We start from the raw sequence: 13,782 nt of genomic DNA, 5'->3' as shown, positions 1-13,782 counted from the left end.
TTTTTTTTTTTTTTTTTTGTACTTTAGTAGGGAATATTTAAGGGGCAGCCGGGTGGGTCAGTCAGTTAAGCACCCAACTCTTGATATTGGCTCAGGTCATGATCCCAGGGCTGTGAGTTCAAGCCCCACATTGGGCTCCATGTTGAGTGTGAAGCCTGCTTGGGATTCTCTCCCCACCCCCTTTGTCCCTCCCCCACTTGCACATATGTGCTCTCTTTCGAAAGTTCATTTTAAATTTTAGAAGTTAATTTTAAATTTTAGAAGTTAATTTTAAAAGGAATATATTTAACACCGTATCATAGTATCGTGAACTCTTATGCACCTGGCATGGGACTTAACATTCATGACATTTGTATCTGCCCGTCTCTGCTGCCTGATTTCCTGCCGTGGAGGCTGCCACTTTCCTGACTTTCGTGTTTATCCTTCTCTTACTGTTGGAAAATAGTTTTGTGTCTTTTGTTTAAACTTGTATATTATTAAAATAGTATCAAAGTTTGAAAAACTTATTTGATATCAGTATTCTGAGAAACACCTGCTTTCAGTCGAAGGAAGCGTTCTTCGACTAGCTTGACAGTTTGATCTCAGTAAAATTAAATCTGACCTCGTAGCTCTGACAGTTTAAAGTAGTGCAGCATAAACTGATGGTCATGGTGTAGAACGCTGGGAGCGCAGGCTTTGCTGGTTTAGACGGTGCTTCCTCCCAGCGAACACACGTTACCTAGAAATTCGCAGTGTTGTCCTCCCAGGTCTACAGGGTTTAGCCTCGGCTTTAATCTTCAACTATCCACACACTGATCCTGTCAGTGAGATGACCTGTGTGAGAATCAGAGCCACCAAGCCTCCCTTTAACATGGAAGATTATAAATTGTGTAACAGTATAACATAAATGAAATAGCAGGCTTTCTCTCTACCAGTTAGAGAGGTCTGTGAATAAGACGAGAGCCCATGGGATGTTAATTCCCAAGGAAAGTGGAAAAAAGGGATGATGCAAGAAGTAGAAATCCTGACTCACAAACCATCTGCTGAAGCCGGTTCCCAAATGGGAGACTTGGTTCAAACACAGCCTGTGTCACTGTGATGCCCATTGATCCTTGATCAGAGGGACAGGGTCCCAGGGCGAGTCTGACAGATGCCCTCCCAGGGAGTCTGCACAGGACTGTACCGTCAGATCCCTGGTCAGGGTAATGGTTCTGCTGCTGCCTGTGACATCTGGTTAGAACTCTCTGCTCTAACAGAGTTTTGACCATGCTCCTTTTTTGTTAAATGCTGTGAAATTGAGAAGACTTCTAAAAATCAGATCGTGAAATTTTAAATCACTGAGGGCTTTTTGAACCTGGCAGGGGGTGGGGGGACTGGCTTGGGTTTGAAGATGCCTCTGCCCCGGTCCTGGCTNCCCCCCCCCCCGGGTGCCGTAAGAGGCCAGTGACGCCAGGCCCTGCAGACAGTGTCTCTGTAAGAAAGGATGTGCTTTCTGGTAATTGTGAACATGTGAGTGGAGCAGTGGTGTAGCTGTGGCCGTGAGAAGTGTCCCATGTAAAAGTCTGTGATGCTACTTGCTTTAAGCAGGAAAATTATTGGCCCTTTTTCTCAGTCCTGCACTCTGTGTGACTATTCAGAAATACCTGTACGTGTGGAGTTGTGAGTTTTCTCTTGGAGCCATGGTTAATCAGGAGTGCTCCCTGAATTTCAAATAGCTGGGGCTTTATTTAGCTGAATTCAGTCCTAGTTTTATTACATTCTGACCAGAGTCGGCCCCCTAAGAGCTCTGTGGCTTTGAAATGTGTTACATTTTCCTTTGTGGCCATTTTAATAATTGATTTTTGTAAGGCTTTTATTAACACATGAGAAAAATCCCCATTCTCTATTTGAAGGATATATTTTTTTTCTGTTTATATATAAAACAAGGTTTGATGGTTATGTTACCTCTTCCGAAGCTTTATAATTTTGAATTTTCAAATTTGAAGAGATACATAAAAGTTTCCTATAATATTGTGTTTTTAACAAACTTTCATTAAATTTGCAACAGATGTTCTTTGTATATCTAAATAAAGGCAAACGTCTTGTTCTGTATGCTTTGTGAATTGTGTCTTTTGCCCTTTTAATTATCATTTTTAAGTTTTATGTTGTTTTGAGAGACAGAACATGAGCAGGAGAGGTGCAGACAGAGAGAGAGAATCCAAAGCAGGCTTCACAATGCCAGTGCAGAGCCTGACGAGGGGCTTGGACTCACAAACCATGATATCGTGACCTGAGCCGAAACCAAGGGTCAGAGGCTTAACTGACTGAGCCCCCTGGGTACTCCTAATTACCATTCCAGCCTGAAGTGTCACCTGTCACCTATTACCATGGCCCCTCTGGTTTTCCTTAGGTTTGCACAGGTCCATGTGGCGGTCTCCGGCAGGTGTCTGTCCACCCTCCAGCCCCTGGGGATAAGTAGCCAAACTATCCTCTGTGGGTGATATCCAGCTCTGTCTCGTGCAGATATTTTACACAATACTGGAAAACGGGGGGGAGGGGGCCTGCTTGGGAAGACACAAGACACAGCCCCACAGACCCTGGTCCCATGGGGAAGGAGCTCCCACGAGGACATCAGGCCTCCAGCTTGGCCTTGGGTGTACCCTCTGCTCTGAGGTTGCTGGGACCCCAGAGACACTTACTTCACTTACATGAGTTGTCTCTGTTGACATTGTAGAGATTTAAAAAAAAAAAAAATTGTTATTTCTCTGTTTGTGCAGAAGGGAAGAGTGGGTGGCATGGTTTCACACCTTTGTGAGCCTTTTTTTTTTAATAGTTTATTGTCAAGTTGGTTTCCATATAACACCCAGTGCTCATCCCCACAAGTGCCCTCCTCCATGCCCATCTCTCCCCTTCCCCTCCCCCCACACCATCAGTCTTCAGTTTGTTCTCAGCATTCAAGAGTCTCTCATGGTTTGCCTCCCTCCCCCTCCCCCCCCATTTCATCCCTTCTCCCCCACAGTCCTTCATTAACTTCCTCCTAATCCTCCTATACGTCCAAACATATGGTATCTGTCCTTCTCTGCCTGACTTATNTCCTCTTTGGAGACGTGTCTGTTCATATCTTCTGCCCATTGCTTCACTGTATTGTTTGTTGTTCGGGTGTGGAGTTTGGTGAGTTACTTATAGATTTTGGATACTAGCCCTTTATCTGATATGTCATTTGCAACTATCTTTCCCATTCCGTTGGTTGCCTATTAGTTTTGTGGATTGTTTCCTTTGCTGTGCAGACGCTTTTTATCTTGATGAGGTCCCAATAGTTCATTTTTGCTCTTGATTATCTTGCCTTTGGGGATGTGTCAAGTAAGAAATTGCTGTGGTTGAGGTTAAGGAGGTTTTTACCTGCTTTCTCCTCTAGGGTTTTGATGGTTTCTTGTTTCACATTCAGATCATGTATCCATTTTGAGTTTACTTTTTGTGTACAGTGTGAGAAAATGATCTAATTTCATTCTTCTGCATGTTGCTGTCCAGTTCTCTCAGCACCATCTGTTAAAGAGGCTGTCTTTTTTCCATTGATACTCTTTCCTGTTTTGTCAAAGATTAGTTGGCTGTACATTTGTCGGTCCAGTTCTGAGTTCTCTATTCCATTGGTTTGTGTGTCTGTTTTTGTGCCAATACCATACTTGTCTTGATGAGGACAGCTTTGTAGTAGAGGCTAAAGTCTGGGATGGTGATGCCTCCCGTTTTGGTTTTATTTTTCAGTATTACTTTGGCTATTCGGGGTCTTTTGTGGTGCCATACAAATTTTAGGATAGTTTGTTGTAGTTTTGAGAATTATTTTGGTGCGGTTGTGATTGGGATTGCATTGAATGTGTAGATTGCTTTGGGTAGTAATGACATTTTAACTATATTTATTCTTCCAATCCATGAGCATGGTTATTTTTCCATTTCTTTGTGTCCTCTTCAATTTCTTTCATAAGTTTTCTATAGTTTTCATCATACAGGTCTCTTATTATCTTTGGTTACGTTTATTCCTAGGTATTTTATGTTGTTTTGTGCAATTGTGAATGAGGTCAGTTTCTTGACTTTCTGTTGCTTCATTGTTGGTGTATAAAAATGCAACCGATTTCTGTACGTTGATTTTGTACCCTGAAACTTTGCTGAATTCATGGATCAGTTCTAGTAGGCTTCTGGTGGAGTCTGTAGGGTTTTCTATGTAGAGCATCATGTTGTCTGTGAAAAGTGAAAGTTTGACTTCTTCCTTGCCAATTCTGATGCCTTTTATTTCCTTTTGTTGTCTGATGGCTGATGCTAAGACTTCCAGCCCTATGTTGAACATCAGTGGTGAGAGTGGACATCCCTGTCGTGTTCCTGATCTCAGGGGGAAAGCTCTCAGTTTTTCCCCATTGAGGTTGATGTTAGCTGAGAGCCTCTCGTAGATGGCTTTTATGATGTTTAAGTTCCTTCTATCCCGACTTTCTTGAGGGTCTTTATTAAGAAGGGATGCTGTATTTTTGTCAAATGCTTTTTCTGCATCTATCGACAGGATCATATGGTTTTTATCTTTTCTTTTGTTGATGTGATGTATCACATTGATTGATTTGCGAATATTGAACCAGCCCTGTAACCCAGGAATGAATCCCACTTGATGATGGTGAATAATTCTTCTTATGTTCTGTTGAATTCGATTTGCAAGTATCTTGTTGAGGATTTTTGCATCTGTTTTCATCAAGGATATTGGCCTGTAGTTCTCCTTTTTGGCTGGGTTTCTGTCTGGTTTGGGAATCAGAATGATGCTGGCTTCATAAAATGGGTCTGAAAGTTTTCCTTCGATTTATGTTTTTTGGAATAGCTTGGGAAGAATGGTTATTAATTCTGTTTTAAATGTCTGGTAGAATTCCCCAGGGAAGCCATCTGGCCCTAGGCTCTTATTTGTTGGGAGATTTTTGAGAATTGATTCAATTTCTGTTCAGATTTTCTATCTCTTCCTGTGTGAATTTTGGTAGTGAGTGTGTGTTTAGGAATTTGTCCATTTCTTCTAAGTTGTCCAATTTGTTGGCATATAATTTTTCACAGTATTCCCTTATAATTGCTTGTATTTCTGAGGGGTTGGTTGTAATAAGTCCATTTTCATTCATGATTTGTCTATTTGAGTGCTCTCTATTTTCTTTTTGAGAAGCCTGGCTAGAGGTTTGTCAATTTTGTTTATTTTTTCAAAAAACCAACTCTTGGTTTCATTGATCTGTTCAACTGTTTCTTTGGTTTCTGTATTGTTTATTTCTGCCCTGATTTTTATTATTTCTCTTCTTCTACTGGGTTTGGGGTGCTCTTGTTGCTCTGCCTGTAGTTCCTTTAGGTGCACTGTTAGATTTTGGACTTGTGCTTTTTCTAATTTCTTGATATAGGCCTGGAATACAGTGTACTTTCCTCTTAGGACTGCCTTTGCCACATTCCATAGAGTTTGGATTGTTGTATTTTCATTTTCATTTGTTTGCATATATATTTTTTTAATTTCTTCTCTAATTGCCTGATTTGCCTATTCGTTCTTTAGTAGGGTGTTCTTTAACCTCCATATTTTTGGAGGTTTTCCAGACTTCTGCCTGTGACTGATTTCAAGTTTCATAGCATTGTGATCTGAAAGTGTGCATGGTATGATCTCGATTCTGTTATATTTATTGAGGGCTGCTTTATGTCCCAGTATGTGATCTATCTTGGAGAATGTGCCATGCACACTTGAGGAGAAAGTGAATCCATAGCCTCAGGATGTAGAGTTCTAAATATATCTGTTAAATCCATCTGGTCCAATGTGTCGTTCAAGTCCATTGTTTCTATAGTGATTTTCTGTCTAGTTGATCTATCCATTGCTGTAAGTCGAGTATTAAAGTCCCCTGCTATTAGCACATCCTTATCCATAACATTGTTTCTGTTTGTGATTAATTGTTTTATGTATTTGGGTGCTCCCATAAGCCGTGCATAGACATTTATAATTGTTAGCTCTTCCTGATGGATAGACCCTGTAATTATTATATAATGCCCTTCTTCATCCCTTGTTACTGTCTTTACTTTAAAGTCCAGCCTGTCTGATATAAGTATAGCTACTCCAGCTTTCTTTTGACTTCCAGTAGCGTGATAGATATTTTTCCATCCCCTTAATTTCAATCTGAAGGCGTCCTCAGGTCTAAAATGAGTGTCTTGTAGACAACAAATAGATGGATTTTGGTTTTTTGTCCATTCTGCTAACCTGAGTCTTTTGATTGGGGCATTTAGTCCATTTACATTCAGTGTTATTATTGAAAAATAAGGGTTTAGAGTCATCATGTCCTTTGTGGGATTCATGCTTGTGGTGGTGTCTCTGATATCTTGTGTTCCTTAAACATTCCCCTCATAGAGTCCCCCTTAGGATTTCTTGTAGGGCTGGTTTAGTGGTGACAAATTCTTTCCATTTTTGTTTATTTGGAAAGACTTTTTATCTCTCCTTCTATTCTGAATGACAGGCTTGCTGGATAGAGGATTCTTGGCTGCATATTTTTTCTGTTCGTCCCATTGAAGATCTCCTGCCATTCCTTTCTGGCCTGCCAAGTTTCAGTAGATAGGTCTGTCACCACTCTGATAGGTTTCCCTTTGTATGTTATGGCCCTTTTCTCCCTAGCTGCTTTCAAAATTCTCTCTTTGTCCTTATATTTTGCCAGTTTCACTCTGATATGTCATGCAGAAGATCAATTCAAGTTACGTCTGAGGGGAGTTCTCTGTGCCTCTTAGATTTCAACGTGTTTCCTTCCCCAGATTGGGGAAGTTCTCTGGTATAATTTGTTCAAAGACTCCTTCAGCGCCTTTCCCTCTCTCTTCCTCTTCTGGAATTCCTAGGATAGGGATATTATTCCATTCGATTGTATTGCTGAGCTCTTGAAGTCTCCTTTCATGTTCCTCTTTTTCTCAGCTTCCTCTTTTTCTATAATTGTGTCTTCTAAATCATTTATTCTCCTTTCTGCTTCTCAGTCTGTGCATTGGACACCTCCATTTTATTTTGCATTTCATTTATAGCATTTTAAAATTCATCACAACTATTTTTAAGCTCCACAGTCTTTGTAGCAATAGTTTCTCTGATGTCCTCCATGCCTTTTTCAAGCCCAGTGATTAATTTTATGACTATTGTTCTAAACTCTTATTCACTTATTTTGCTTATATCTGTTTTGAGCAGTTCTTTAGCTGTCATTTCTTCCTGGAATTTCTTTGGATGAGAGCTCTTTCGTTTTGTCACTTTGGTTAGCTTTCTATCTCTTGTTAGTTTTAAAAGCTTGTTATGCACTCTGTACCTGTGAGTGCTGCTGTACCAAAGAAGGCTCTTTGTCCAGGGCCTGTCCGTTGAGGAAGTGTTCTTTGAATGGTGTCACTTGGTCTCTCTTGTTGAGACCTTGGTTATTTTATTTTCCTACTCATAGTGGTATTTGGGACATTCCACCATGTGTACCTTGGCTTGTTTCTTGAGGTAGCCCTAGAAAAGAAAACAGACAAACACAGGGAACAAAAGTCACACAAATGCACAGACAAATCCAACAAACATGCAAATTGAAAGGGAAAAAGAAAAAAAAAAAGGGACACATACAAGTAAAAGAGGAAGGAGGGAAGAAAAATAGTAAAAATAAAAATACATAAAAAAGGGAAAAGAAAAAAAACCCCAATATACAAAGGACAGTCTAAAGCATAAAACCAGCTACAAAGAAAGAGCCTGGTGTATGCAGTGCTGATGGAAGAGCATATACAAAGAGAGAAATGACTGGGCATGGAGGAAGTGAAATTGGAAATGAAATGAGCAGGCAGAAATACTAAGAGACTTATTTCAAAGAGAGAAAGAGGGGAATATGTTTGGAGAGGAGGCGAAACAAATGATGTTAATGCTACTCAGAGAAACTATATTGTCTGATTACTCCAGAGAGAAAGAGATAAAAAGGTAGCGGTGGAGGTGTAGAATTTACATCTAGAGAATGGGTTAAATGTGACTGTTTAAGCAAGCCAGTGACCAGAATTAATCAGGGCAGTGCATCCATGTTGGTCTTGCCCTGGCTCTGGTTAAAAAAAAAGAGGGGGGCAGCTCTCTAGCTGGGATGGGCGTGGTTTGGTCCAGTGCGTCCCGTGGGAGTCCTGCCTTGCTGGTTGTGGGGAGAAGAGTGGCAGCACCCCAGTCCCTTCTTGAACCAAGCATTGCAACTCACTCTTTTGGGAGTGATCTCCCTGTGCCGTGTCATAGCCAAGGTGGGCTGTGCTCTATATCCCAAGCCAGGCCTCGTTTCCAGATCTCAGTCCGTGCGCCCCATTGATATTGCCTGAAATATAAACTCACAGGCGAGTCCCTCAGAGCAGTTTCAAGCCTCTTGCCTTCCCCTTGGGATTCGAGCTGGAAGCCGCTGCTCCCGTCCCCTCCAGGTCAGGCTGGCGAGCGAGGAGTAGTTTCACCCGGGGTCACCTGGGACGAGTGAGTCCTGCCTAGGATCAGCTGGACAGTAGGAAACTGGGTCTCTTTGTGTCCCCAACGGAGGTTTTTCTCTTCTCCAATGACAGGGACAGTGTCTTGTGCAGTTTCGGCCACTATTTCTTTTCTTTCCCTAGATTCACCGTGGCTCCCCGCAAAGGGGGATCTCTCCCTTCCCTCTGTGTCTCCGGTTTGGCCCGATTTTATCTTCCCCAGTTCGCACTCATGCTAGAAGGTTTTCTCAGTGGACTCTGTCTCCTTTTCCTCCCAAACTTCTGGATTCTGTAAGGTTTCCTATGGCTTCGGGCCTTCTCCGTTTGAGAGATGGGGGCGAGTGAAATGTACGGAGCTCCCTACTTCTCTGCTATCTTGCCTCCTTCAATAGCACCTTTGGGAGCCTCTTAGTGGCTGTGGCCGCACCCGGCAAACTGCCCCTGGAGCACTTTGTCACGCACCCTGGGAATCTGGCTGACGCGGAAGGCCTCATGGTGGTGTTTGGGGACATGGACTGACTGCTGGCCTGTGGCACTCCCCTCTTCCTTCCCCTGTGCTCTGGGGAGCAGAAGAGACCTGTGTCTGCAGGTCTGGTCTGTGTCTCCGAGGGCCCATGTTGTAGCAGCAGGAACCTGTGTTCATTAGCGAGGCCGCACTGGCAGGTTGTCTGCAGGGACATAGCTTGAGGTGTGGGAGGCCACTGTGGCTGGAGACCTGTCACTGGTGCAGTGATTCCTGGAACAGAGCCTGCCCCCTCCTCCCAGTTGGCCTGAATTCTGTCTAATGTGGTTCTAAACTCAGGCAGGAGAAAGTGGGTGTCATTCAGCCCCATGGTGCTGGCTGTGAGGACGTTCAGACTAGGAAGATGCTCAGTAGTGATCAGATCAGGAGCAGAAGCCATGGGGCTGGACCATCTCAGGTGGATCTAGTTTCTTCCGACAGGACTGTGAGCCCTGCCCTGCAGAGAGAGTGTGTGTGTGTGTGTGTGATCACTGCAGTGGAGCACATACACGTGTGTAAGCCATGTTAGAGATCAGAGGATGATTTGCCCCTGGAGATGATCTCGTAGTTGTCATCTTTGTAACATCCGTTTTGCACCTGAGTGGCTTACTTGTATTCCTTTCTCCCCCTGGACACCAGCAGGGTGAACTGGAGGGTGGAAAATTCCACGTTCCAGGAGACAGGAGACACATGTTTACACACTCCGAGGCTGGTTCAGGCCTGTGGGAAGCAGCTGAGATTGGGCAGAGATGGTATAGGAAGCTGTCAATAGAGGCGTTCTGACCTGGGGGTGGGGGGCAGGTGGGGGAGCCGCCAGCAGACACCAGTGCCGGCCGACGAGGTGGCCTGGCTGTGGTTCCTGGAGAATCCTGTGTGAACCCAGTGGCAGCGAGGGTGTGAGGAGCGGGGCCCCACAGAACAGGTGCAGGAGGGAGCATGTCCCTTAGAGTGGAGTTGGAGGGAGGCAGAGAGCCTGTGGCGGGAGTGAGACTGTGCAGGCAGACCCCGGTGGCGGGGGAATCGGACCGGGGTTGGTGTGGGCATGAGGGGTGACGGTGGGCGCACCAGGGGTCAGAGAAACGTGGGTATGGATGGAGGGACAGGAGTGGGCAAATGAGGGAGAACAAAAGGGAGAGAGTGTGTAAAGGGGAGAGGGCTGTGTGGCAGCCAAAGGTGGAGCCCAGCGAACTGCAAGGACAACATCCAGGAGAACTTGCCTGAGGTGAATCGCCTTGGAGCTGCCCCTCGAGTTCACGTCCACCCTCGGAAATCACTGCTCCGAGGACAGTGACAGGCGAGGAGCCAGGACAGCTGTGGGTCGCAGTGGCTCCTGCCTCCACATCAGCTGACGCACTTCCTCTTCCTCCCTGTCCATTTGTTCAAGCTCCTGCAGCTCATTGCAAAATCCCAGCTGACCTCGCTGAGTGGTGTCGCCCAGAAGAATTACTTCAACATTTTGGACAAAATCGTCCAGAAAGGTAAGCTGCTGACTGATCTGTTTAATCGCCTAGATAAGGAGATGGGAGATGGTATTCCTCTTTATTACTCGTCAGTATATATGTTGTCAAGAACAATAATGTCCAATAATGCGGTAGTTTCCCGACTGGAGTACAGGTCAGTCCCGCAGTTCTGCATGTTCTATTCCCCTGATTTTCTTTCCTCAAGATTGATTTGCACGCAAAGGAGCATAATATGGGAGATAATTAATCATCGAGTTCTAGAGAGATAGTTCATCTTGTCAGGGGGAATCCCTGAGCTTAGAGACAGAGAGAGTCCACCTTGTCACAGGTAACCAGCTACATGTCATGCTTACTTTATGTTTCCATAACCAGCAAGGTTGTGATGTGGATGCTTCGGCATCAAACAAGCCTGGACCTTTATTTTTAATCTAACACTTGTCTTTAACTAGTTAATTACTAGTTAATAATAAATGGTTAAATTTCACACCATGAGTTTATGCTTCCATGTAAAATTAGGTTTTATGTATAAGCCATTTTAAAATATCAATTCTCTTTATAACAAGTATAAAGGAAGTAGAGACTGACAGTTTTAAAGGCACAATTGTAGGCTCAACCATAATTATGCTATTAGGCAATATTTTCGTATTTTTCTAAATTTTATGTTTGTGGTATCTCAAAAATGATGCCAGTTTGGGGTTGTGGTGAACTTAGGTCCTTGTGTTTTATTGTGCTCGAATATACATGAATGACCTGAATTCACCACCATAATCATCTTCAAGTACATTCTCATGGTTGTGTGACCCCCCTTCCCCATCTGCCTCCGGAGCATCCTGGCAAACTCTCACCCCTCCCCAGCACCCACCCAGCCTTGTCTCAGGACAGACTCCACATGAGGTCTGTCCCTTCATGATGCCCCCGTCACTCGAAACCACGCCCCTGGGTTCAGCTGCATTGGGGCGGAGCAGCGCTCCATTCCATAGCGTGTCCACGGACAGGGGCGGTGACCTGTACAGATCCACAGTCTTGTGTTTTGTCCTTCCCAGTGCTCAATGACCACCAGAACCCCCGCCTCATCAAAGATCTTCTCCAAGACCTGAGCTCCACCCTATGCATCCTTGTCCGAGGGGTTGGGAAGTCTGTGCTGGTGGGGAACAGCAATATCTGGGTCTGCCGTCTAGAGACTGTTCTTGCCTGGCAGCAGCAGCTGCAGAACCTTCAGATGACTAAGGTAGGGGNTCCCGCCAATGAGCAGGCCTGAGAGGCTGGCACAGTTTTTGGAGGGTTTTGTTTTTTTTTAAATGTGTTTGTAGGTATTGTTTGAAGGTGATATGGGCCAGATGGCCCCATGATGGCTTCGATTGCCTTTGGAAAGACTGTGGGGGTGGCCATCACTGAGAGAAGATGGGTCGTGAGGCAGTGCATTAATTTGTCTCTAAGGGAAGTTAGGTGGTTGGGGCTAAAATAACACTCTGTGAGTCCAGGTCACCTTGTATAGCCAGTAACTCCCCGTGTACAAGGTGCTGCTTCTCCAGTGTCCACATTTGCCCCACAAGCCTGCTGTCCCTGCTGTCACATGTGTCTATGTCTAGAGTTCTGCAAGAGTGTGCTCGGACAGAAGAAGGTGCAGATCCTATTGCTTGTTTGGAAAGGGCTTATTCCAGGAACTAAAAGTGTTCATACCATTGGCTAAGTCAGTGTTTCAGGTGGTATTATATTCATGTCCGGACTCTGTAAGGGAAAGAGTAGATGGAATGTCCCGTGGGGCCCAGGAGGTGATGAATCCAGACCACCCTTCTGGTGGGGCTGAGGTCCCCTCCCATCAGTGCGCCGAGGCACTGCACCAAGGTGACCACTCTCAGAAGTGAGCTGGAAAACCTGAACTTTGGGCCGTTTATTTGCCATCTGCATATGGGATTTACAGAAAGAGTAGAGGTTACCTAATTATGGCTTGAAGTTGCAACAGATCCTCTTACGTTCAGTATCGGTAATTATGTGCGTGCTCAGCAGACTTGATGGAAGCATCATCTGTGCAGCAGCTCCCGCGTCCGCCATGGCTGAGGGCTGTGACCGGAAAGTCCGCCTGTGAGAGTGACATGCACGCTGTGTGGAAGCCTCGCACAAGTGGCCAGACCTCACACCCGTGCCCCACTAGTCTCTGACCAGCCCGGTGGTGCCGCCTGAGCTAGTGAGCGGGGGGAGGGCAGCCAGCGGGGGTCTGAGGCGAGGACCCGGAGAAAGGGAGCTGCAGGCAGGGCCGCTGCTGTGCATGTGTAGAGATAAGTGTGCATGACAGCAGCCTCAGGGCAGGAGGACAGACAAGCATATAGTTGGGCCGACACACATCGCATCATGACAGGAAGAAGGCAGAGGCCTTAGCCACTAGCGGGACCGAGAAGGCACCTGCCTCCTAGTGGGTCCTCCTGTCTTGTACAGCAGCTTGGAGGAGGCCCAGGGTGGGTGGGGGCTGTGGTGGGACACCCTTCTGACCTGCGCCCCGCTCCCGCTCAGAGCTGGCTTTCATGGCGCTGGTCCCTGAGATCGCTTTCACCAGGGAGGAAACGGAAGGACTGGCATGTCAAGTGACAGCACAGTCATGTCCACTCCTGTCCTGATAGCTCGCCGTGGACTCCCTCTGTGCCTGCGTGGCTTGTGGCAATGGCACATCTGGGCCTAGTTCCCTCATAGCAGGTGGTGCCGGGGAGGCTCATGGGTGGGAAGGTTACAGGATCTCGATGGTGGGAGTTCCTCAGGGTGTCAGGTTGAGGCCACACACCTGCAAGCATTGAGCTCCACCTTTGATTATTTAGAGGGCACTTGTGTAGATGCCAGCAGAGAAGGGCAGCCGAGGATGTGCCCGGGGCCTGGACGGTGTGGGTCCCAGAGCCTACCTGGAGCTGAACCCCGCCGGCCTCCGGACGCTGTGTCCCGTGTCCCTGGCAGCACAGCGGTGCCCTCCTCTTCCAAGTTCCGGGAAAGAAGATAGCGTGATGACCCTTAAATCCACGCTCCCGTCCTCTCAGAACTGCGGGGCCAGGTTTGCGGGCACCTGCCTCGGGGTCCCTGTGTGCCGGGAGCCCAAGCAGCCCGGGTGAGACCGCGGGGGACTGTGCGTGATCCCAGGTCAGGCCAGCTCACAGGCGCAAGAGGCAGGGGGCCTGAGTCTGGTGTCCTGCCTGTGGGGAGCACACCCTTGCGGCCGCCGCTGCTGAAAGGTGGCAGGAACAGGCGACCTCTGGGGCCGGTGTGAGGAGAGAAAATCAGGGGCGGATTTGGGTCCTGGGTCCTGTGGGCGCGAGGGCAGCTCTGAGGGCCTGCGGTGAGAGGCGCCAGGAGACCTTCCAGAGCAGGAAGCGAAGAGCCGTGGTCCTGCCCGTGTGGGGACCTGGCTGCCGGGCTCAAGTGGGA

The 13,782-nt window shown here is 46.4% G+C and overlaps 1 protein-coding gene across 9 annotated transcripts in view; it reads left to right on the top strand.

Annotated features, from left to right (window-relative positions):
• Positions 1–13,782, top strand: part of FBXO25 (F-box protein 25) — a 72,317-nt gene that overhangs the window by 42,050 nt on the left and 16,485 nt on the right. For all 9 annotated transcript variants that reach the window (XM_077771667.1, XM_077771661.1, XM_077771688.1 and 6 more), the window contains 2 exons: positions 10,302–10,395; positions 11,421–11,605. In XM_077771667.1, the coding sequence (XP_077627793.1) occupies positions 10,302–10,395; positions 11,421–11,605 (279 nt within the window). The remainder of the gene's footprint in view (positions 1–10,301; positions 10,396–11,420; positions 11,606–13,782) is intronic.

This window comes from Crocuta crocuta, unplaced genomic scaffold (genome assembly GCF_008692635.1).
Source record: "Crocuta crocuta isolate KB4526 unplaced genomic scaffold, BGI_CrCroc_1.0 scaffold111, whole genome shotgun sequence".
NCBI classification, from domain to species: Eukaryota; Metazoa; Chordata; class Mammalia; order Carnivora; family Hyaenidae; genus Crocuta; species Crocuta crocuta.
Note: the sequence above shows the minus strand (reverse complement) of the source record. Positions and strands in the feature narration are given on the sequence as shown.